Here is a 25,401-nt window from a genome sequence, read left to right on the forward strand (position 1 = left end):
TCCATGCACTAAGGGTTTCTGAATGGGGTATTTGGCTTGACAGCGCCTGTTCACTCAATCCAGCTGCTGTGTGTCATAGAGCAGAACTGCCACGCCTTTGTGGGACAGAAGCTTCTTTTGGGAGGTGGCCAGGCCGGAACCCGGTACATCTTACAGCAAGGCTTCTGCACGTGCGACGTCCTGCCTGCCCCTGTTGGAGACAGAAAAATAGCCTTGCTCTACAACGAGCTCCCACAAATAGCACTTCTCTCTAATCAAACAGCTCTCTAATTTAGAGGGAGTTTCCGGGCGGGCCTGTTTTCTGTCTTTCTTGGTTTGACTCACTCCAACAAGGCTTGCTCTGTTGTGTCAGAGACAAAATATAGCCCTGTTCCAACCTGAGATGTCGAATAACTTTTCTTGTAAGTTAATCATAAGGTGGACTTTCTTAGCCAAAAATTCCGACCAGTTCTGCTGGCTCAAAGGGAGAAACAAGATTCTGAGAGAGTGTCTACCCTATGTCAATGTGGTGATTCATTGTCTAAATGAGATCAAATTGTCAAAATATGAATTAAAATTAAATTTAGTGCAGTTTTACTGTTTCGAAGGAAAATTATGATGACAAAGCAGGTGTTTTCCAGCTTAAGGAAATCCTTGAACATGATGTTACAAGTACATAAAAATGATGTTCCGGAAACTTCCATTTTATATTAAAGAGTTAAAAAAATAAATCCAGCCGGGCGTGGTGGCTCATGCCTGTAATCCCAGCACTTTGGGAGGCCGAGGCAGGAGAATCACGAGGTCAGGAGATCGAGACCATCCTGGTTAACACAGTGAAACCCTGTCTCTACTAAAAATCCAAAAAAAAAAAAAAAAAAAAAAAAAATTAGCCGGGCGTGGTGGCGGGTACCTGTAGTCCCAGCTACATGGGAGGCTGAGGCAGGAGAATGGCGTGAACCTGGGGGGCGGAGCTTGCAGTGAGCCGAGATTGCACCACTGCACTCCAGCCTGGGCGACAGAGCAAGACTCTGTCTCAAAAAAAAAAAAAAAAAAAAAAAGAATCCAAAAAGAGAATAGGAAGTGGAAATACTATTTGATTCTACACTGTGCAAGGTATAGTTGGGGAGACTACCCAAGTTTTCAGGCAAAGGAAGAAAGGAAAATGTCAAAAGATTTTAGCAAAAACAAATTTAAAAACTGTACATTGAACAAAAAGCCAGAATTCAAAGGGAATTGGGAAAACTATTTACAATAAATATGTCCAAATGGTGTAAAAGTTGCTTGCAAACATGTAAGAAAAGCTCAAGATCCTAAATCAAGAGTAGAAATCAAGAAAATCCTAAATCAAGATCCAAAAAAAAAAAAAAAAAACAAAACCTAAATCAAGAGAAGGAGCTATCCTTACATCATAAATGAGAAGACTGCTTAGACAAACATGGGAAGTGTTCATTCTCACTAGAAATCAGAGAAATGCAAATCAAAAAGGGATCAGCTTTTTCTTCATTAAATGAGTCATTTTTTAAAAATTGACAAATGGTGTTAAAGAGGGTGACGTAGGTATTCTCATTTGTTGAGTGGCATAGCTGTGCTGTAGTACTAACTTGTCAAAAATCATTTTGACAGTAAGTATTAAATAGCCTTGAGAATAGTCCTTTTCCATGACCTAGTAATTCCAGCTTTAGAAATTCAACCCCAAAATGAAAGTCTAAGAATAAAAAACCATTATGCACAAATACATTTTTAGCAGTGTCATTTCTATATTAAACGGAGAAAGAAATGAGATGTTTAGATGTTAGGGAAATGGCTAAGTAAACATCGGCTTATTTCCTCACTGGAATAGTATGAGACTATAACAATATGAAAAATTTAGATTAAGTAAAAATAAAAATACAAAATTATAATATGATTAAAAAACACTATATATGAACAAGGAAGGGTTGAAAATTTGTATCTACACACAAAAAACTGCACATGGGTGTTTATAGCAGCTTTATTAATAATTGCTAAAACTTAGAAGCAGCTGAGACGCCTTTTAGCGGGTGAATGCATAAACTGTGGTACATCCAGATGACAGAATATTACTCAGCGCCCAAAAGAAATGAGCTGTCAGGCTGGGAGCAGTGGCTCATGCCTGTAGTCCCAGCACTTTGGGAGGCCAAGGCGGGTGGATCACCTGAGGTCAAGAGTTCGAGACTAGCCTGACCAACATGGTGAAACCCCATCTCTACTAAAAATACAAAAATTAGCTGGGCATGGTGGCAGGCACCTGTACTTGGGAGGCTAAGGCAGGAGAATTGCTTGAACCTGGGAGGCGGAGGTTGCAGTGAGCTGAGATCATGCCATTGCACTCCAGCCTGGGTGACAGAGAGCAACTATCACAAAAAAAAAAAAAAAAAAAGAAAGAAAGAAAGAAAATGAGCTGTCAATCCATGAGAAGACATGGAGGAAGGGTAATTGCATATTGCTAAGTGAAAGAGGTCAATCTGAAAAGGCTGTATAGTGTATCATTCCAATTCTGTGATATCCTGGAAAAGACAAAACTGTAGAGACATTGAAAGATGGCTGGTTGCCAAGGGTGAGGGTGGTGGGAGGGATGAGTAGGCAGAGCACAGAGGATACTTAGGGAGCAAAACTACTCTGTATGATGCTATGATGCTGGGTTCATGCCAGTATAAATTTGTCCAAACCCATAGAATATGCTGTACATCAAGAGTGAACCCTAAGGTGACCTGTGGACTTTTGAGGGATACTGATGTCTAATGTAGATTCCTTAGTTGTAGCAAATGCACTACTCTAGTACAGGATGTTGATCATGGGAGAGGCTGTGCATGTGTGGGAGTGGGGACTATATGGGAAATCTATCTTCCACTCAATGTTTCTGTGAATGTAAAACTTACTTAAAAGCAAAAGCGAGGAAGAGGAAAAAGAGTGAAAATATTTATGAAGGTTGTGTTTTGGTTATGACAGTCTTATTTTCTTTGGTTTCCATGCCTGTAATTACTCCTTTTAAACATGAGCATGCATTATTTTATATTGGAAATAAGAAAATAGGCATTTCAAGAGTTTATGAAACTACAGAGTGAAGCTGAACACATGGTTGTATATGTAAACAGTTCTGAGAATTTCGGATCCCTTGTTTGCTTTTGTTGGTCAAAGTTTTGTAAATTCACATTCTTTTTGGCTATTTGTGCATTTACACAATTGACCCTATACTCTAAAACTATGACCAGTTAGAATCTCCGTTCACAATAAAAATAAGGCATCTTTGGGGACTCTCAGTGGGAATTGTATTCTTGGAATTTTTCCCACAACGTGTGATTCAATTTTTATTTATTTTTAAATATCTAGGACTATTATTAGAATAGCCTATCTCTTATTACCCGTGTGTATATTTATTTGCATTTAATTATAAACATATCCAGTAATGATTCTCCCTGTCCTGTCTCACATCTGTTTAGTTCCTTAGCACCCCCATTCTAGGGAACCACTATTTTTAAGTTCTTGTGAATATTTCTGGAGCTTCTTTAAGCTTGTGTAAGCAAATACTAATATATATTCTTATTTCCCCTTATTTTTATGTAGAAGTGACACATTTTATACCTTGTCCAACACCTAGCTTTTCCACTGAACCAATGCATCTTTCCTTATCAGGACACATGTAGCTTCTTCGTCTTTATACAGATGACCCCATGCACGGATTCACCATAATCTACTCAACTAGTCCCCTGCTGATGGAAGATGGGCTGTTTCTAATCCATTGCTATTATAAACAGTGCTGTAATGACTGATCTTATGCACACAACATTTCCTACATGTGCAAGGATATCCATAGAACGAATTCCTGGAAATGAAATTGCCAGGTCAGAGTCTAAGCGCCTGTAATTTTGATAGATGTTACGAAATCATTCTCCATCGGGAAGGGTCACACTGCTGCCAGCGATATTTTTGAGTGCCAGATTCCCTGCACCCTTACCAAGACTGCTTTGCCTCACATTTGACTGCAGGCATTTTGATTTGGGGAAAAAAAAAAAAAAGTCAATGTATTTTTACTGGAATTCCTCTCTCCTGAGGGAGCTTTAGTGTGTTTTCATGTATAAATGAGTCTTTCCTTATGTGTAAAAACTGCCTGTTTCCCCCCTTCTTTTATTTTGTTGATTGGGTCATATTTTTATGGATTTCTAGAAATTCTGTTTGTATTAGGGAGATAGCCTGTCTTGAGACCTGGACTTACCTAGCTGGGACATGTACCTGAGGACAAGAGATTATAAAAGGTACTTCCTTCCCTCTGGATTACTGGAGTGAATAGGAAGCATTTGAAAGAAGATGAATGGTCATTCAAGAAAGTTTGCGAACTCCAGCCCATGAGTAGCACCGAGAACAAGTTTCATATCGGAGCATTGTATGTTTGCAGCTTTCCTATTTGCTGCTTACTAACAGTGTCACTTAGAGCAATCATGTAGCCTATTTAAGCCTTGTCCTCCTTACCTGTAATGTAAAAGGCTTATCTTCCCGTCCCTTTGGGTTATGGCTAACACATATTAAGAAGCTGATACTGCAGTAATTACACAGGGTCAAGGTAGTTGGAAACACTCCCAGCACTCCTCAAGGTGAGCTCCCTTCAACTGTCCTAAAGGTAAAGGTGCAGCAGGAGAAGAAATCTCCGGCAGTTGCAGGGGACCCCAGACACGTCCAGGTGCAGTTCCCCAGAACACTTTCCCAGTTGCTGGGGAGATGTTTGCCTTTGGATTATGAACCACAGAGATGTGTGCAAGGAACTTTGGTTTTAGGGAGCTCAAGCAGAAGCTTCTAGTGGCATAAATAATACCGCACTGGTGATGGAACCAAGCCAACCTATGTAATCAGTTAAACCAGGTGTCAGCCTTCAACCCATGCATCCCTAGGCAATGTACACAAGCTAGCCCTGGGTCCCTCCAAGGAATTTGGAACTGTAAACAGCACATTCATTATAAATCACCAACTGGCTCAACTCATTCTTTTTATCTTGGCCAAAGATCAGTACCAGACTTCCAGACCCCCCTGGAGATGAGCACAGAATGCTTCTAGTCTACCCATATGATAACCTTACCTTACACAGGTACACAGGGAGCACTCAGAAACTATTGGAAGCTATTGTGGGTTTTTTTCCCTTTCTCTTTTGCAACAAATCTGCCTTTGGTTTCACTGGAAACTTTTTCTTCTACAGCTCAGGGGAGACTGTCACTAGCGTGACCAGCTTGGCCCCACTACAGCCCAAGAAGGGCAAGAGGCAGAAGGAGAAGCCTGACATTCCTCCTGCAGTCCCTGCCAAAGGTAAGGAGCTGGCCTGCAGTTTTTTACTTGGAAACTATCATTATTGATCCATGTGGGTCTGGGGTTCCGTGTTGGATTACGACAGGGAGCATAGGCAGATGGGGAATATGACATGACATTTAATGATTGTATAGTCTGGACCCCCACCTAGATTCTGGGCATAACTGGTGCTCAACCACTTCAGCCCTTAACCCAGTACTTGTGTTGGGGGTGGAGGTGGAGGAGGAAGCAAGGGCCTAGCATAGCTTTAGCAGGGGGAAGATCAACATCCACAGATAATTCCAGATTGTGTTTCACTTTGAACTATTAAAATGTACCACACATGAGGTGGGGTGGTGGGGTGGGATGAGGAAGTCTTCTTGGTTCGTTCAAGGGAAGAAAGGCTCTCTGAATTTTTAAAGATATCGACCAGGTGTGCAATTTATTTCACATTTGCTCTGGGTATAAAATGAGGGCTATCCTGTGATTCCAGTTATGATTTAGAGCAATGTAAGTGAGAAAAATAGGTGTTTCTGGAGGAAAGAACTGCAAGAGTATTAGGAGAACCAAGACTGATTATAGATAGTTCCTAAAATAACTGGTCAATTTAGGAGATATTCATACCTCAGCAAATTTGAAATATAGTTGGGGGAATACAAGGGTTGCCTAAATGAACAATTCTATCCCTCAACTGTGACTTTGCAGGCTGTCCCCTAGGTACACATCAAGCTCTGTGGGGAAGCCAGTGGTGGTGAGGCTGAGCACACATGGAGTGGAAAGAGGGCTGGAGGGTGTGTTCGTACTGTAGGGGAATGAAAAGCATGGACCTGGGAGGGAAGGGAGTAGAGAATGCCTGCCTAGGCCAGGCATCATACTGCTTGATGTAATTCATTCCACAGTAGCTATTATCCACCCTTACAAAAGTTGAAAGTGAGACTTAGGTAAGTGGTAGAGCCTTACTTTCAATGCCAAGTTCAAATCCTAAATGGTTCAAGACTAGTGACTTGACACAGTGGGAAGGGCCTCACTTTCTTTTTCTGTCAAGTGGGGACAATAAGACCCTCCCTGATGACCTCACAGGGCTGCTATGAGGATCAAGAGTCACTGTGATCAGCGCTAGTGTGTGGCTAGGACAGAGTCTCCCAGGGAAGGTCCCGGCTTCAGGCTTCACTGGATGCATCTGGTTCTCACCTGCACACCTGACATCCATGTGGCTGGCAGAGTTTTATCCAGAGTTCTTTTGTTAACCTTGCTGAGTGAGATGACGACATGTTCAAAGACTAGGGGAGGATCACCCCCACTGAGGGGAACCTGCTGACACCTAGATCTGAAAGTTCTTCCATGGGACCAGGAAAGGGTCTGAGACCTCTCAGAATATGTCCCTGATGCTCATGATGTGTGGCCACTAAGTATTCTGGGAGGAACCGCAAGCTAAACCCTTGACCTACTTCCACAGCTCCGATAGCCCCCACGTTCCATAAACCGAAGTTGCTGAAACCACAGAGAAAAGTCACCCTGGTAAGTAACCATCTTCTGTATTCCTTGTGTAAACCTCAGACACAATTCAGATTCCAAAACGGTGCCTTTATTAACTCAAAACATGCAGAAAGTTTTAGAAACTTTTGTCCCCAAACAAAAGCATTCTCTCTTCTCGGGTGTCAGCTTTTGAGTCAGCCTTTCTCCATACTTAGTTCCCAGAGTAACTCTTTAAAAATTCAAATATTTTCTATTATAAATGCTCTGTTTTAAAAGGGAGAAAATCCATATTCAGAAATGTATAAAATAGAAAGTGGACCTGCTTGCATACATGTACCTGATAATTACTCCAAAGAGACTGCTGCGTATGTTTTCCATAAAATATGTCTTAGCTTTTGATTTTGAACAATTTTAGATTTATGGAAAAGTTATAAAGCTAGCACAGAGAGGTCCCATGTATCTTCATCCACCTTCTCTTAGTGTTGGCTTCTTACATAGCCATGGTACATGTATCAAACTAAGAAATTAACATCGGTTCATTGCTATTAACTACACTTTGGACTTAACCAGATTTTGGTCTACCTGCTAATGTTCCTTTTCCGGTGTAGGATCCAAATCCAGGATCTCACATTGCATTTAGTTGTTACATCTCCTTGCTTTCCAACAATCCAAGACAGCTCTGCAGGCTGTCTTTTTCTTTCATGGCCTTGACACTTTTGAAGAGTAGTGGCCAGTGATTTTTTGGAATGTCCCTCAATTTGGTACTCTCTGAGGTTTTCTGAGCATCAGAAATGGGGTGTATTAGTCAGTTCTCACACTGCTATAAAGATACTACCCAAGACTGGGTAATTTGTAAACAGGTTTATAAAAAGGTTTCATTGACTCATAGTTCCTCATGGCTGGGGAGTCCTCAGGAAACTTACAGTCATAGTGGAAGGGGAAGCAGACACATCTTACATGGAGGCAGATGAGAGAGGGTGTGTGTGAGCACAGTAAAAACTACCATTTATAAAACCATCACATTTCATGATAATTCACTCACTTGTCATGAGAACAACAGGGAGGAAACCACCCCCTAACCCAATCACTTCCGTCCCTTGACACGTGGGGTTTACAATTCGAGATAAGATTTGGGTGAGGACACAGAGCCAAACCATATTATGGAGTTACGGATTTTGGGGACAAACAGCACAGAGGTGGAGCTCCCTTCTCATTGCATGGTGTCGGGGTGCATGACATCAATATATCTTGCTAATGGTGATGCCCATCTCGATCACTTGGTTAAGGTGGTGTCTGCCAGGTTTCTTTACTATGAAGTTACTATTTTCTCCTTTCCAGACTCTATTTGTTAGAGGCCAGTCCCTGAGTCCAGTTCACATTCAAGGTGAGGAGAGTTAAGCTCCACCTTAAGGGAGGCGTGTCATGAATTTGTGGATATGTTAAATCCACCACAGTAATTCATAAGAATCTTAGGGGAGATATGTTAAGGCTTGCAAATATCTTGTTTTTCCTTGAACTTTTGTCCACTAATTTTGCATTCATCAGTGGATTTTGCTTGCAGCAGATTTTACTATGGTGCGCTAAGGATGATTTTCTATTTCCCTTAATCTTTCTAGATGTATTATTTGGAATTCTTCTATAAGGAAGAGTGGCCCCCTTTTCTCATTTGTTTATTATTCAGTAATTCCTTGATATCAGTATGGATGCATGGATATTTATTTTTTAGTTTTTAACTACATTATTATTTATTTTGTTGTTAATATTGTTCAGCAGTTAGTTGTGTGTGTGTGCATGAGAGAGAGAGAGAGACTGTCAAAGCTATGTTAAAGTGTGTATGTACTGCAAAGGGCCAAGACAATCTTGAGAGGGGAGTGCAAGGTGGAGGATTTATATGCCAATTCTCGATATCTACATTAAAGCAAGTGTTAGTAATATAATGGGGTATTAACACAAGGGCAGACAAGTAGACAAAAGAACAGAATAAGGAGCTCCAAACACAACTGCATAGGATTGTCATTTGATTTATGACAACAGTGACATTGCAGTGCAGTGAAAAAGATATTATCTTTTCAATGTTTGGTGACGCGTTTGTTGGATATCCATATGAAAAAAAGATCTATAGCCCCTACTCTACACCACACACAAAAGTTAACAGGAGATGGATCATACACATAAGTATGAAAGGTACAAACAAAGTAAAGCTTCCTGAAGATAGCATTTCTTCCTAATTTCAGAGTAAACAAAGATGTTTTTAAACAAGACACATAAAGCACCAACCATAAAGGAATGGATAAAGAAATCTGGGATATATTAACATTTAGAACTTCTGTTCTAATTAACGATACCGCTAAAATAATGAAAAGGCAAGCTGCAGATTGGGAGAACATATCTCTATGCATATATCTACCAAAGGTTTCCCTCCCACTCTCCCTCCTTTCTTTTCTTTTCTCTAATTTTCCTTCCTTCCTTCCTTCCTTCCTTCCTTCCTTCCTTCCTTCCTTCCTTCCTTCCTTCCTTCCTTCCTTCCTCCCTCCCTCCCTCCCTCTCTCCCTCCCTCCCTCCCTTCCTCCCTCCCTCCTTCCCTCCCTCTCTCCCTCCCTCTTTCTTTCTTTCTCTCTCTCTCCCTCTCTTTCCTTCCTTCCTTCTTTTCTTGTCATGATTTTCTTTTCTTTTCTTTTCTTTTCTTTCTTCTTTCTTTTCTGAGACAGAGTCTTGTTCTGTCACCCAAGCTAGAGTGCAGTGGTACTACCTCGGCTCACTGTGGCCTCCACCTCCTGGGTTCAAGTGATTCTTGTGCCTCAGCCTCTCAAGTAGCTGGGATTGCAGGTGCATGCCACTATGCTAGGCTAGTTTTTGTATTGTTAGTATAGTTAGGGTTTCACCATGCTGTCCAGGCTGGTTTCAAACTCACGGCCTCAAGTGTTCCTCCCACCTCGGCCTCCAAAAGTGTTGGGTTTGCAGGCATGAGCCACTGCACCTGGCTGGCCTGACAAAGGTTTCTTACCTAGAACACATGAACATCTACCAATGAATAATAAAAAGACAGCACTACCAAAAAATGGGCAGAAGGTTTAAATGCGCACCTAACAAAAGAAGATATGCAAATAGCCAGTAAACTCATAAAAAGTCCGTAACCTCATAGGCATCATGACAGTGCGACTTAAAAGCATAAAGCCAGTTCACATCCACCAGGATAGTTAAAATGAAGTACTTGTGCAGTTTCTTTTTTGCCTGTATTTCTCTGATCCATTTGGAGTTTAGAAATGGATCCAATCTTATCTGTTTGTCAGACTCTTTTTTATTTTACCTTATGCCTTCTATTTCAACAATCATTATTTGCTAATTTCATCACCGTATTCTAAACAATTATATGAACTTATTTATTCCTCTTTTTTTGAGTCCAGTGTCTTTCCCTTCATGACCTTTACTTGCCTTTCCATTTGAGCAATTTGCCTGTGAATGGAATTCTAGATTCATAAACCTTTTCCACTAGGTGCAGAGAAGTAGGATAAGCACTTCATAATGCATTTCTCTGAACTTCCTGTATTGCTGAACATAAATGCCAAACTCATGACTGTCACCTATTATTCCCTATATTATTCGAGCCACATAGGTAATTTAAACTTTCTAGTAGCCACATTAAAGGAGTGAAAAGTAACAGATGAAACAGATTTTAATGATACAGTTTATTTAACTTAACATATCAAAAATATTATCATTTAGTCATGTAATCAATACAGCAATTTTTAATTACATATTTTCTATTATTTTTATTGTGCTAAGTCTTCAGAATCCAGTGTCTATTTGACACTTACTGCACATCTTAATTCACAGGCACAGTTCCAGTGCTTAGTAAACACATTTGACTAGTGGCTACCACATTGGACAGTGCATCCCAGAATGATCTAGTCCCCACTGCTTCTTTGACATAATTTTTACTACCATCCCTCTCTCTTGTTTCCCTTCAGCCACACTAGCCTCCTTGCTAATCCTTAAATATACCAAACATGCTCCTGTGTCAGGGCCCATGTACCCACTCTCCCCTTTTCCTGGAACGTCCTCCCCAGGATCTGCCCATGGCTTATTCCTCACCCCCTGTGATCTCTGATCAAACATCATGTAATGAAGGAGCTGTCCTGATAGCCTATATAAAACACTACCCACCTTGACATATTTTGTGTTTATATCTATTAATCATCCATCTCTTCTACCAGGCTACAAGATCCATGAAGGCAGGGAGCTTGCCTGCTCTGGTTCCTGCTGTATTCTTCATGTTTAGAAATGTGTTTAGAGCAATTGATATTTGTTTATGATTCTGCACACCAGCCCTGTTGAGTAGGTTCTGTAATATTACATCCATAGTTGGGTGCATGAGCCTCTGAGAGTCAGTAAAGTGAGAGATGGGTGACTTATCCAAGGTCACACGGCTGTGGGTTGCAGTCAGGGCTTAATCCGAAATCTAAGGTTTTCACCAGCACGTTGGAAGCTTTGCCTCAGTGCGGAGTCTGGGCCTGGCTGCTCTCTATGCATGATCCTGAATGCCTGTGTGGCTTAGCCTTGCTCCTGTCCTTGCTGTTCTGTGCTTCACCTGCTTTTTAAAGAGAGTCTTCTTTTGCCTGCAGTAAACTGTGGGTTCTAGTAGACTTTTCATATAGTGGGTTCCATTTGGTTCGTGTTATAAAAAAATCCTCATCAATTCTACTCTGTTGACTGTACCATATGGTTCTTAAATGTAGCAGCAAGCCTTTTGGCTTATTGACCATTGGCACTCAGTGGGCTTTTGGAAACTGTGGAGCATAAAGGCTAAAACAATCAATTTCCCTTGGCCTTGGAGCATCCCGGTTCTCACCTCTGACATTCAGTCTCCTGCAGATAGACAGGCTAAGTTCACTGTCCTCTAGACTGTGTGCAGCACTGCACATCTGGGTGTGTGTGTTTGTTTATGTAGCTCTTTTAGATATTTTCTTTCTAATTCTGATATTTAACAACTACCTCAAGAGTGACTACAGAGTGACTACATTTAATTTCCCCACCTTATGTTCTCTCTAAGTTGCTCAGGACTTATTGTTTCTAATCCAGTCTCTTACCCCTGCTAATAACAGAAACAACTGTATATTGAAGTTTCATTGATGTGTCCCAGGGATAGATCAAAAAAGTGCTTTTGGCATGTGATCGTATTGAATTCTCACAATTAGATTTTTCCATTGCCCCCTACAAGCTTTGCATGTGAGAACAAACAACATTCAGTTTAAGAAACATGATCCATACCCATAAGGTGTAATGTCATCAGTCTTCAGGAAACAACTTTCCCCAGTGCATAGCCTGGGTGGACCCACCTCTAATTTATCCATTAAACATGAAAATCCTTTGTGTACCTCTTGGGTGCAAAATGCTATCTTAAGCAATTTTTTGCAACTTATAAAAATATCAGATGCAACAGAGGTTTCAAATATAGTTCTGGTCCTGACTACAAGTTTTTTGTTTTTGACTTGTGTGTTTGAGCTGATGTGCTTCTCTGGGTGGGGACTTATCATAGGAAATTCTCAATTTTCACAGATAATTGATTGGGGCGGTTATATGCATTTCAGAAGGATTCTTTATTTTATGGAAGTATTCTCAATAAAAGTTCTTTAAATAACAGGTTTTCCCTTGATCATTTAAAATATGAAGAAATTGGAAGTTTTTATACCAAATTTTCCAGAAACAAGGTCAATCTGGAAACTAGTTTACACCTATAACAATTCATAATAAAGACAAGAGCTGACCTCAGCTGGGCCTCTATCTGACCATTAGTTTAGAGTCAAAAATATCAGGCCTAGCATCTGCAGGTTTTGATGAATATCAAGATTTATTTTCCCAGGAGGCCAGCATTGACCTCAGTCTGAGTTTGGTCGATATTTATCTCTTAGATCAATAAGTCTTGATGGTAGCTAAAACAAAAGTCAATAGCCGCCTGTTGACTCACACAAAGTTAGTGGATAATTTAGAAAATAACTTGGAGACATCTTATTTTGGGGGGCCTGGTACCAATATAGGTGTCTAATTCTGTAATGGTTCCATGTTGCCCCAATCTCTGTAACACAGTGCTTCCTGCTGTGGTCCTAGGCCACAGAGCTCCCCAGCCCCTCTGTCTAGAAACCAATCTGACCACCTCCACTGACTCATTGACAAGAAGTGGGAAGACTCACAGGGAGAATCTCCATTTATCGGGCACCTATTGTGTGCCACCTGCCACATTAGATGATTTATAGGCTCTGGGTGAAAAGCATGTATCTTTGTGCCTGCAATCTCCAGACCATTAACAAGTGGGAATCTTTTCTTAGGTTTCCAAGACAACATTGCATTTTGTAAGAAGTGTGTACTGTAGACATTAACAGTAGTCAGAAGTTTTTTAAAAATGGTAGGACAAAAGAAGAAAAAGGTGAGTCCAGGCATGGTGGCTCATGCCTGTAATCCCAGCACTTTGGGAGGCTGAGGCGGGCCGATCACCTGAAGTCAGGCGTTTGAGACTAGCCTGGCCAATATCGTGAAACCTCGTCTCCACAAAAATTACAAAAAAATTAGCCGGGCGTGGTGGCACGTGCCTGTAATCCCACCTACTTAGGAGGCTGAGGCAGGAGAATTGCTTGAACCCAGGAAATGGAGGTTGCAATGAGCCTAGATCATACCACTGCACTCCAGCCTAGGTGACAGAGTGAGACTCTGTCTCAAAAAAAAAAAAAAAAAATGAAGAAGAAGAAAGTCATTTTAGACATTTTAAAATCAAGGTATCAAAACTGCTTTTCCTTTTTTTAAAAATAAAACAATCAAACATAAAAACCTGCTTTCAAAGTTCTGCTAATCAGATAATGAGGCCACGTGGATCACACAGGCACTTTCTATCTGACAGTGTGACCAGCTTGTCTAATAAACATTTGCAGTTCCCATATGTCAGTGCTCCCTCATCCCTTTGGGGTGAGGCATTGGCCCAAGCATCCCTTGAAGCCTCCTGGGGCTGTAGGAGCTAAACCCTCCCCAGCGAAACTTCGGAAGCCTTGGAGCTGATTCACACACATCCAGGAAAAGCTGTCATTGCTTCCTTGTTTCAGAAGACACTGAGAAAGTCAGAAGTACATTTGATCTATTTTTATTGCTTTCGGTCAGTTATTGATTCAGAGGCCAAGTAGGGGAACTTTTCTGTGATGCGGAAGCAAAACCTCAGAGTTAAAGGAAAAACAGCCACAGGACACAGGACTCTTACCTGAGTTGGGAAGGAGGGCAGTCAGCATCTCAACATTAACTGGAAAGTGGCAAGTGTCAATCTAGGGGTCGAATGAACTTGGATAGGCTCTTCCATGCCTCGTCATCAACCATGCCCTCCTCCACAAAGGGTCACCCACACCTCACCTGCAAGTCCTCCCTCTCCATAATTAAGCCCTAGGGTAGCTGAGGGGGTCAGGCCACACCTGTTCTTTAGGGAGAAAATGATCTCTGTGAGCCAGAGACGAAAGACATGGAAAACCAGGAGCGCCACAGGCTTAATCACTGCACATTTCCCAGGGGAGCGCTTGCATCCTGTCTTCCCACTCTGATCCATCCTCTGCATGGCTGCTGGGGGATTTTTCTAAAACACAGCTTCATCCGTATCATTTCCCGTTGTAAATGGCTCCCTCTCGCCTCCAGGATGAGGCGGCTTCCTGTGAGTAGTGGCTGGCCCTCGTCATAATCTGCCTGCGCTCCCTCAGGCCAGCCCACCCAGGACCCTCGTCCTGCTGAGACCCCAAGCAGTCTAGGTCCTCTGTTCTCACCCACGCCCACCTAATCCTCCCGTGGAGCTGCTCCTCAGCTCCAAGATGTGGCTCACTCACCCCTTCTTTTTGAGGCCTCCTCACCTCTGCCTCCCACTTCTCTGGAATCTAGGTTGGTCTCAGCATCCGAGTGAGTTGTGCCTGTTCATGTCAGTGACCTGCTTGTAGATAGTTCTTGGGGTACTTTTCAGTTCCTCTGTCCTGGGTGCCCCCTCATGGTCCACCCACCTCTGTACTTGCAGGTGGTCGTGAGAGGCCTGGCCCCCTGGTTGACTGATTTTACCCCTGGCTGTTGCTTCTCCCCAGGTGGTCAGGCTGCCTCCCCCTCCTCCACTGCCCTAGAGTGTTGGCTTCTCTCAGGCTGTCTTCTCCTTGAACACATTCACAGGCACAGCAGCCATCTGTGCAGCCCATTGGTCCCCTAACTGGGGTCCTCAAGCCAATTCCAGAACAACTCTTCTGACTGTTGACCAGACACTCCCCTGGAGGGCCCGTGGGCACCTCAAATCCACCATGACACAGGCACACACGGAGCTCATGGCCTGCCCCACACCTCAGTGTGCATGGGATATCCCACCTTAGCCCATGGCATTCCCAACCAGCAGCTAAATTATGGTAAAATACACCTAACAGCAAATGTACCATCTTCATCATTTTTAAGTGTACAATTCAGTCATGTGAAACACACTCCCATTGTGGTGTGGCCAATCTCCAATGTTCTTTTCATCTTGCAAAACTGAAACTCTGCACTGAAGAAACACCCCCAGCCCCACCCACCCAGCCCCTGGCTTCCACCATTCTACTTTCCGTCTCTATGAATTTGACTGCTTTGGCGACCTCATAGAAGTGGAATCCTGCAGTATTTGTCCTTTTGTGACTGGCTTATTTTGGTTAGCATAATGTCCTTATTCATTCACGTTGCTGTGTGTGTGAGAATTTTCATTCTTCTTAAGGCCTAATAATATTCTATTGTATGTATACACCACATTTTTTGTGTCCATTTATCCCTTGGTGGACAGTGGAGTTGCTTCCATCCTTTGGCTGTTGTGACTAATGCTGCCATGACCATGGTGTACAAATACCTGTTTGAGTTCTTGCTTTTAAATCTTTTGGTTATATACCCAGAAGAGGGATTGCTAGATCAGATGGTAATGGCATTTTTAGTTTTTTGAGAAACTGCCACGCTGTTTTCCAAAACAGCTGCACCATTTTACATTCCTACAAATAGCACACAGGGTTTCAATTTCCTCATATCCTCACCAACACTTGTTAGTTTCCTTTTTTTTTTTTTTTTTTTGATAGTAGCTATTCCTACTGGATGTGAGGTGGTATCTCATTGTGGTTTTGATTTGCATTTCCCTAAAGAGTGATGTCGAGCATCTTTTTATGTTCTTGTTGGCCATTTGTCTATCTTTGGAGAAATGGCTATTGGAGTCCATTGCCCATTAAAAAAAATGAGGTTATTTGATTTTTTGTTGTTGAATTGTAGGAGTTCTTTATATATTGTGAATTTTAATTCCACATCAGTTACATAATTTGCCAAAATTTTCACCTGTCCTGTAGTGACTTTTTCATTCTGTTAATTGTGTCCCTTGATTTCCAGAAGCTTCAAATTTACTTGGGAACTGGTTTTAAGTCAGGGAGAACCAGTCCTACCCCTAATGATGTCCTCAGCAGGGAACCTGGAATCACTAGAGTGCCCCTTTGGCCAGTGTATATGGAATGAATGATGAATAATGTTTGCATGGGAGAATCTGTGGATTGAACTTAGTCTGAGTTCTCCCTGCTCCAATTGTGGGCCAGAAGGCCAGGCACCGCCTGGGAGCTTGTTGGAAAAGTAGAATCTCCAGCCCTGACTCAGACCTACTGAAGTGGAACCTGCAGTTTACAAGGTCCCAGATGAGTATGATAAACAGTAAAGTTTGAGAAGTGTGGCTCTGAATAACTTTTCAAACTAAGTAGGCACCTCTGGTAGGGTCAAAGCTGTCAGAATCCAGAGTCGCTTCCACCCACCTCCAGAGAAGACTGTGCTTTCACTTTAGTAAGACAGGTCAGGCCCCTGGGGAGAAAGGGAGTTGTCTTATCTGTCAACAAAGAGAAAACTAAATATGATAACTCTAAAAGTCCTTGTGACTCTCTAATTCCTGCAGACCTTTCCAGAACAGCTCATCCGTACGTCAGCCAGGTATATGTAGCCTTGCCCCATGATCTCCTACTGTAGCACTTGACCAGATGACCAAGATTTACTTACCTGTGATTCTCTCCAGCTTACAGTCCACAGTAAACCTCCCTCTTCTCACGGAAACCCAAAGATTAGAGCGCTCAAAATGGACAGAAAGGAAGTAGTTCATTCATCCTAGTTCAGAGAGACCCTGCCGTAGGAACCTGCCTCCTCTGTAGCGCTGTTGAAAACCACAGCATGGCCAGCCCAGGGCTGAGATGCCCTGCCTTGTTCCACATCTGCCAGGTGTTGGGAAGAAGTTTCCTCCTCCAGCCCCAGTTTTCACCATTGAGAATGTACTGCCAGGGCCAAAAAAGAATTTGTCTCTTATCAGTAGCAGAAAAAGACTTTGAAGCACATTAGAAAGCAGTGATAGAATTCTGAGAGGATTTTAATAATAACCCAAGTCCCAGCAAAATTATTTCCAGAGGACATGCATTTCAGGTTTCTTGAAGGATGTTTATAATAAGCCAGAGAATTTCTCTTGTTGTCGTTAATGTGCTAGAACTGGTTTCAGTTAAATTTTACATGAAAAGGATATATTAACCTGCATAAAATATGTTCATAATCTCAATTTAAAATTAAAAAGAAGAAAAAAAGCCACAACCATATGTACAATATATTGCCCCAAGTAAAACCTTGGGAAAAAAATACAAACTTTGCTTGTATCACATTAGTACCATTTTTGCAGAGATAAAATTTCTATGCTCCCCTAGGTACACATGCACAGCCCATTATTGTCACGGGGAGTTATGTATGTCAGCTGGAGGAAAGAACGGATGTTGAGGCTTCAGAAGGGATGGGCATGCGGAAAACAGAAGCCATTTGCTTTCATGGCTTCCTCCAGTCTAGAGAGAGCAGGTGTCTCAGCCTTCGGTAAGCCGGATGTGATCAAGATCATACCTCCCCAACATTGAAAGTGAGAATATCCTGTATCAGGAAGTCTGTTAACCTTGACAGAGGGCTGTCTTCCCTGCAGGCCACACAGTTAGTGCCAAGGCCCCTCTACTGCCTGCCCCTGCCAACACTTGCCTGGCAAGAACCAGGTCACATGCTTCTCGCTGTGTCAGAGACCAGTAGAAATTCACCGGGGCTCCAATTTTGTTGAAGATGGGCTAAGTGACACAGTTACTTTCAAGGAGTCCTTTTTTTTTTTTTTTAGGCAGAGTCTTGCTCTATTGCCCCGGCTGGAGTGCAATGGCCATCATTACTCACTGTAGCCTCAAACTCCTCAGCTCAACTGATCCTTCTGCCTCACCTCCCAAGTAGCTGAGACCACAGGCACGTGCCACCACATCTGGTTTTTTTTTTTTTTTTTTGTAGAGCTGGGGTCTCGCTATGTGCACAGGCTGGTCTCAAACTCCTGGTCTCAAGCGATCCTCTCACCTTGGCCTCCCAAAGTTCTAGGATTACAGGTGTGAGCCAGTGCCTGGCCTCAAGAAATGTTTTAAGACTGGGTAGCTCCTTAAGCTCTCCTTAGGCCTCCCTTTTGGGAGACAAAGGGAATCCTACTGCATATTGCTACCAACAGAGTTTGCCCCACTTTGTTCTAGAAGGGTAATGTGGCTTTGTGCTTTGAGAAGGAAGGTGACTTTGGAATTGGCCCCCTCAGGACCATGTGCTTCTCCTGTTTAATGCATCATTGATTCATTCATATTGCTTTCCCAGTCTTCTATTTATTAATTCCTCAATAATTGTTGAGCACTGACAGGCAGGGGCCAAGGTGCCAGAGAGGCAGGAGCATGAGCCTGGGAGCCACCTGACCAAGATGAGCAGGTACAGGGAGATACGCTGGGCTGGAGGATGGCCTAGGCAGGAGGCAGGCCTGCACATCCAGCAGGCCAGCCCATGGGTGGCCTTTCCTGGTTGTGCAGCCCACCCTGGTCCCAGGCGTCATGGTGGGGCTCCACTCTGGGGCAGGCTGTCCCCATGTGCCTGCAGGGACTGTCCCTCCCTGCAGAGCAGTATCTTGTTTTCCATCTCAGTATAGCTGATTTGCTGCCGTTATTGGGCACTTCATTTCTGAGATCATTGCACTGCTGGGAAATATTTTTTAAAACTTTTTCTCTGCGTTTTATTTTTGAAATCTCATGAAACAATATCATTTCTGCTCACATTTTCAAGCCTATTTCATTTAAAACTTCAGTTTTGAGCACAGAGTACCTCAGAGTTACTAAAAGACTTTTTCAATCCCACATGGAGAATACTAGAAATGAAGTGCCATTTTGGAAAGACAGATAAACATCATCAACATATCTGTAATATCAAGCTAGGCACCCAAAATATCAGGAAGAAAATTTCTACGTGAAATTCTGAGTTCACAACAAACTGATGGTGCATTTAAGGAGATTTTTTTTTCTAGCCAGAATCAATTCTAATTTATTATTATAACTTCTTAAAATTAAATTTATGAATTTCCAAAGAGCACATGTGGTCTCCAAAAGATAATAAGACACAGCCTCATAAATTTACCGTGTGTTCATAGAAAGATGAAGAATAAAAATTAATTCAGTCATAAGTGCCCATTGCCAACATTGCGTTCAACATGAATTTAACAAATAAGCAGGCATGCCTACTGCTATTTTAGATTTGGTTTTAATGCTTGGTTTGTGCCCTCTACATCATGTCTATGACCTAAAACTACTGTGATGGTGATGATGGTATTGATGATGGTACTGATTATGGTGATGGTGATGATAGTGGCGATGATGATAGCGATAGAGATGGTGATGATGGTGATGATGGTGGCAGTGATGATAATAATGGTGATGATAATGGTAATAATGATAGTGATGACAGTGATGGTATTAATAATGGTAATACTGATGATGATAGTGATGATGATGGTGTTGGTAATAATGGTGGTAATGATGATGGTACTGGTGATGATGGTGACAATGATGTGATTATGGTGGTGATAATGGTAATGGTGATGGTGGGAATGATGGTAGTGATGATGAAGAGGATGGTGATGATGATGGTGGCGATGGCGGTGGTAATGATGATGATAATGATGATGATAATGATAATGCTCACCCTTCCATGGCACTTCCCACATGCAGACACTGTTCCAGTGCTTACCAGGAGAAGCACCCCTTTAACTTTGAGACAACTCTTATTGTCTCCACTTCACAGATGAGTTAGAGGATGCACAGGAAGGTAAATACTAATACAAGGTCTCCCACTAGGACATGACAGAGCTGCTCCAACCAGGCACTTGGCCACAGATCCCTGTTCTGCCCCACTGCACTCTGAGCTCTGATGCCTTTTGTCAGAAGTACTCAGTAAAGTCTGAGTCTTTGGGTTTTCAGGGTGTTTTCTGTCTTGACCTCATTGGACAGTGGTAGAGAAGTAGGCTGGCAATCAGAATCTCCTTTTGTTAAAATAGAAAGTGAAATTATTCCTCTAAGTGGTCTCTGTGAGGAGTTTGGCATATATTATTCTATTTTTTTTTGTATATACAAGTGTAGATCCATATTTATGTATATATTCCCAATAGGTATATACAGTCCACCCACATTTAGTGTGGGTCATGGCTACAGATTCTGACAAATCCATTTCTGTGTACCAAGTTTGCTAAAAATGGGAATGATTCTTTACACAACATTCACAGGTTGAATTGTTTTCTTATTAACAATATCTCAGGCACATCTTTCTACATCAGTACATATAGATCTACCTCGTTCTTTAATTACTGCAAAGTGTTACAGTATCATCATTTCTTTAACCAGTATCCAACTCTTAGCCATTTAGGTTGTTCTAATTTTTCACTCTTAGAATGTATGCTTTGGTAAATATCCTTTCACATATAACTTTATGTGAGTATTTCTGTAGGAGAGTTTTTTTTTTTTTTTTTGAGACAGAGTCTCGCTCTGTCACCTAGGCTGGAGTGCAGTGGCGTGATCTTGGCTCACTGCAAGCTTCGCCTCCCAGGTTCACGCCATTCTCCCACCTCAGCCTCCCGAGTAGCTGGGACTACAGGCACCCGCCACCACGCCCGGCTAATTTTTTGTATTTTTAGTAGAGACAGGGTTTCACCATTCACAGGATGGTCTCGATCTCCTGACCTCGTGATCCGCCCCCCTCAGCCTCCCAAAGTGCTGAGATTACAGGCATGAGCCACCGCGCCCGGCCAGGAGAGATTTTTAGAAGTGGGATCATTACATGAAAGTATAGCCTTATTTTAAATTTTGATAGAGTCTGCCCAATTAACTTCCAGAAGTATTTTCCTATTTTATTCTCCCACGGAAAAAGAAAAAAAGAAAAAAAAAAGAATCAGTAGCCACTTTCTCACACCCTACCCAATGGAAGATTGGAAGATATCCTCTCTCTCTTTCTCTCTCTCTCTCTCTAGTGATCAATCATCTATCTATATCTACCTATATTTTAAACTAATAAGTTAAAAGCCATGTGGAGATTTTAGATGACTCCAAGCAGTAGAACCCAGGTGTTCTACTTCTTGGTAGAGTGTTGTCATGGACCCCCTAGAGAAGCTAAAAGAAAGAAGAGTTTCACTGGAAAGAGGAAAGTGTCCCTGTCTACATTCCTGAGGCCAGGCAGATTGGGGTGGGGGTGCTAAAAGACAGTATCAGACTAGTTTTCTTTCATTTTGTCTTTTTCATTCCTTCATTCAAAAATGGCTGCCTGAGTCAGGTGTCTTTCTAGGAGCTGAAGTTGCAGCCAGCAGCATCCTCAACCTCTCTCATCCACTAAAGGGGGCACATACATTGGCACCTTGAAATTAGCTGTGGTAAGGGTAGTCACACACGAAAATTGGAAAATATTGCTCACATCAGAGCTTCCTTTCCTGTCAAACCTGTTGTCTACACTTATCCACACGGCCCTGGTTGCAGCAGTAAATAAGCGACAGTCACTGCCTTTGGGGAGCCCAGTGGTGTGGTCAGAGGCCAGCTCTACACCAGCCCTGCTGCTCACTAGCTGCTAGCTGCATGCTCGCCACTTCACCTTCGTCTCGGTACATGTCGAATGAGGGTGATAATAAGGGTACCTTCCACATAGACTAGTTGTTGTACTAAGTAAATATTAGGTGCTATTGTCACATTCTTTAGTGGAGGAAGACAGAGGCTACCAAATGGATGATACCTTATAATGCCAAGGAGTGATCTGTGCTCTGAGGGCAGCAGAACAGGGCAAGGGGAGCTGGGGGTGGGGGGCTGCATTCAATGGGGAGGACATCACAGTTGAGCAGAGACCTGAGAGTGAGAGAATGAGACACATGGCTCTGTGGGGAGAACATCTCAGGTTGGGTTGAGAACACAGCCTGGGCAAAGGTCCTGAAGTGGACCCTGAATGAACAGTGCCATCTGAGGTGTGTCCAGGAAACACACAGAAATCCATGCAACTGGAGCCCTGGTCAGCAAGAGGGATATGTGGAGCAAGCCAAGGTCAGAGGCAGGCACAGGACAAGGTCATGAAGGATCAAGACCCTTATCCATGCTGATGTCCTGATAAGAATTCTGGATTCAGAATGTGATGAGAAACAACTGGAGAACTGTGTGCAGAGCAGTGAGTGACATGATTTGACTTATTATTTAGAAGGATTGTCTTTCCTACCAAAAAAAAATATAAAATAGCCAGATGTGTTTGACCCTGCTCTGAGACACAGTGGTGTTCCTTAGCGTTTAGCACATAATACTTTCCAAAATGTCTCAAAATGTTTTCTTCTTTCTACCTCTAAATATTTCAAAGCAATGGACTGTTTAAACAATACTTGCTCATCATCTATAATGCAAATAGTAACAACAGTAATAATCAAACACTTGTATAGCATTTCTCCAAGCACATTACATGTTTTAATGCATTTAATCCTCAAAATAACTCTATAGGATAGTTACTATTATGAGTCCCACTTTGTAGATAAGGAAATGGAGGAACAAAGAGGTTAAGTACCTGTCACAGCTAGTGAATGGCAGTCTTCCTGTCTCTGAGAGCACATGTTCCTAAGCAGGCCCTGGCACAATTAGATGGGTCTAGGAGAGTGTTAAAGACTGTGGTTGATCAGAATATTGAGTGTGTTCAAGTTTGCAAATTCTCAGCATGAACATCTATGTTGAAGTAGATAACCAAAGGCTCCCTTTTTTCTAAGCAAAAGCATCTTCTTGAACAGTACTGCCAGTAACAGTACTTTGAAAGTCAGCTGGGAATTCAAACATCTATGGTCCACAGGGGAGAAGAAATGAATGACCATGTTAGACCATGGAGCGGTTGCTGTGAGACTTTGAAAGTTCCAGGTATTAGGACTCTCCCCAAGAGCACTGTCTATAATCACATTTTAGCTTCCAAAACATATGTTGGTGAAATTGACAGGCATCTATCTGTCTGATAACTTGTAGAAACTTGAACCAATAAGATTTGGCCTTGGGCCTTTCTATGCCAGACTTAGCAGGCTCCCAAAAGGGTCACCTCTGCCTGTCCTCAGAGCAGTTAGGTGGTGACTTTCTGTCATGTCACATCCATTCTGAGGACGCACTTTGCTGAACATCCTGTGTACTTTTTTTTTTTTTTTTTTTTTTTTTTTTTTTTTGAGACGGAGTCTCGCTCTGTAGCCCAGGCTGGAGTGCAGTGGCCGGATCTCAGCTCACTGCAAGCTCTGCCTCCCAGGCTTACGCCATTCTCCAGCCTCAGCCTCCCAAGTAGCTGGGACTACAGGCGCCCGCCACCTTGCCCGGCTAGGTTTTTTTTTTTTGTATTTTTTAGTAGAGACGGGGTTTCACCGTATTATCCAGGATGGTCTCGATCTCTTGACCTCGTGATCCGCCCGTCTCGGCCTCCCAAAGTGCTGGGATTACAGGCTTGAGCCACCGAGCCCGGCCCATCCTGTGTACTTTTTAGACTCAAGGACTTGAGGTGAATTTGCTCTGCTCATGATTTCTGAGTGAGTTTATCCCAAAGTGTCACCGAACGTGGAGAGGACGTGCACATCTTCATATCCATCCAGGACTTCTCTCCTGAGCTCCAGACCTTTTCCAGTCCTCCCACTGTCCTAGAGCATGCTGGGTGACTGGCCCTCAGTCCCTGGGTGACCATGCAGAGGTGGGGTAGAGGGGGAATCTGGCCAGATATGATCTCAAGGCTCATTTGTACCTGAAGCTGCAGAGTAGATGGGGCATTTGGTGTCTCCAAGAGTGCCTAGGCCCCATGTGTCTCTGGACCCTGGGTCAAGGCACACCTAAGTCAACAGTCACAACAGAATGCTAGATTTGGGAGTGCAACTGGATTCCAACCCTCACCTCTGAGTGAAGATCTACTATGAGTTATGCTGCTAGACCCAGAGGTCCCAGTGGACCAGTGGCCTCCACTCCAAGGAGATGGTGAGAGTAGACCTGGTGATGGCTCTAACGATTACCTCTGAAAATGCCCCTGGATGTCTCCAGTAGCCCTTGGACACTCAGCCTCATATTTTCACGTATCCAGCAGACAGCTCCGCCCAGGGGTCTGCTGCCACCGCACACACAGCCTGGCCCAAACAGAGCCTTGCAGCCTTGTGGCCTGCATCCCATGCCACCCAGAGGTGCACTGGGAACCTGGGGGTGAGGCTGTGGAGAGGGGTGCAGGGTCCCCTGGAGGCATTCCAGTGAAATTCTTTCCTTCCCCTCCATCACTCTCTCCCACCAGGGACAGCTCCATGTTTCTATCTTTGGGAAGTCTTGGGTTCTGTGGCCTCAAGTCCTCTGTTTCTCCACACCAAGCCAGGGCTCCTGCCTCTGATAAGGATGGGGTCAGTTCGCTTCTACCCCAGCTTCCCCTTTAGTTGGAGCTCATACTGCCTGCTGAGTGGTGAGGGACTGTTCCAAAACCTCAAATATTTTATGCCAAGGGATGTTCACTATTTTCCCTGTTGGCATCCCAGGCCTACTTCTTGGGAAGGGACTGCTGTCTGCCTGTCTGCTCACCTGGATTCAAGGCATTCACATCAGAGCATAGACACTGCCTCTGAACGTGCACTTGCAATGCCTGGGACTGCCCACGAGCATCTGGGAAGGACTGACTGCCTCTGAATCCAGACACCACCTGTAATCCAAACTCCATAATCACCAGCCCCGCCTCACAGGGCTGGTATGAGGATGGAGTGAGATGGTGAAAATTAGTTAGCGTTTTCTGAGTTCTGTTCTCAGAAGAACCGATTCTCAGCCACCACATTCTGCTACCTCCCAAAGCCACTTCTGGATTATGTCCTTTGTCTTGGAAAGGCATTTCTTTTGTTTCTTTATTTTTATTTGACATATACATCATAAAACTCTATATTCTCTTTTCATAATAGGTTTAAATAAATTTGCCAATCAACACCCATGATCCTTGAGATTGAGTCAAGCTCATATCCAAGGCATGTTGGTGATAGTAGGACTGATAGGCTTCACAGCATACTTTTCTCTCCTGAGTTGGGTCCTATGGAGACCCATTGAGGACCCTCTGTCGAATTGAACTTTATGAATGCACAGCCTCAAGCTCCTTGGTGGCTGTAGTTATGTGTGCAGTGGTTGCTGTTAGGGGAGAGTTTGTTTTACCAGTTACTCTGTTGAATAAAAAATGAGCACTTATCTTGTAGGGAGAAGAGGAAGTCTGCTCCTGACAATTTGTAATTCTCTCATGGGTAAATAGATTCCTGATAGTGCAGCTCTGTGGAGCTGC

General features: G+C 42.9%; 1 protein-coding gene across 2 annotated transcripts in view; it reads left to right on the forward strand.

Annotated features, from left to right (window-relative positions):
* Nucleotides 1-25,401, forward strand: part of VSTM4 (V-set and transmembrane domain containing 4) — a 142,027-nt gene that overhangs the window by 61,661 nt on the left and 54,965 nt on the right. For both annotated transcript variants that reach the window (XM_073018987.1, XM_007962610.3), the window contains exons 6-7: nucleotides 5,183-5,289; nucleotides 6,725-6,786. In XM_073018987.1, coding sequence (XP_072875088.1) covers nucleotides 5,183-5,289; nucleotides 6,725-6,786 — 169 coding nt within the window. The remainder of the gene's footprint in view (nucleotides 1-5,182; nucleotides 5,290-6,724; nucleotides 6,787-25,401) is intronic.

Source organism: Chlorocebus sabaeus, chromosome 9 (assembly GCF_047675955.1).
Source record: "Chlorocebus sabaeus isolate Y175 chromosome 9, mChlSab1.0.hap1, whole genome shotgun sequence".
Taxonomy (NCBI): Eukaryota; Metazoa; Chordata; class Mammalia; order Primates; family Cercopithecidae; genus Chlorocebus; species Chlorocebus sabaeus.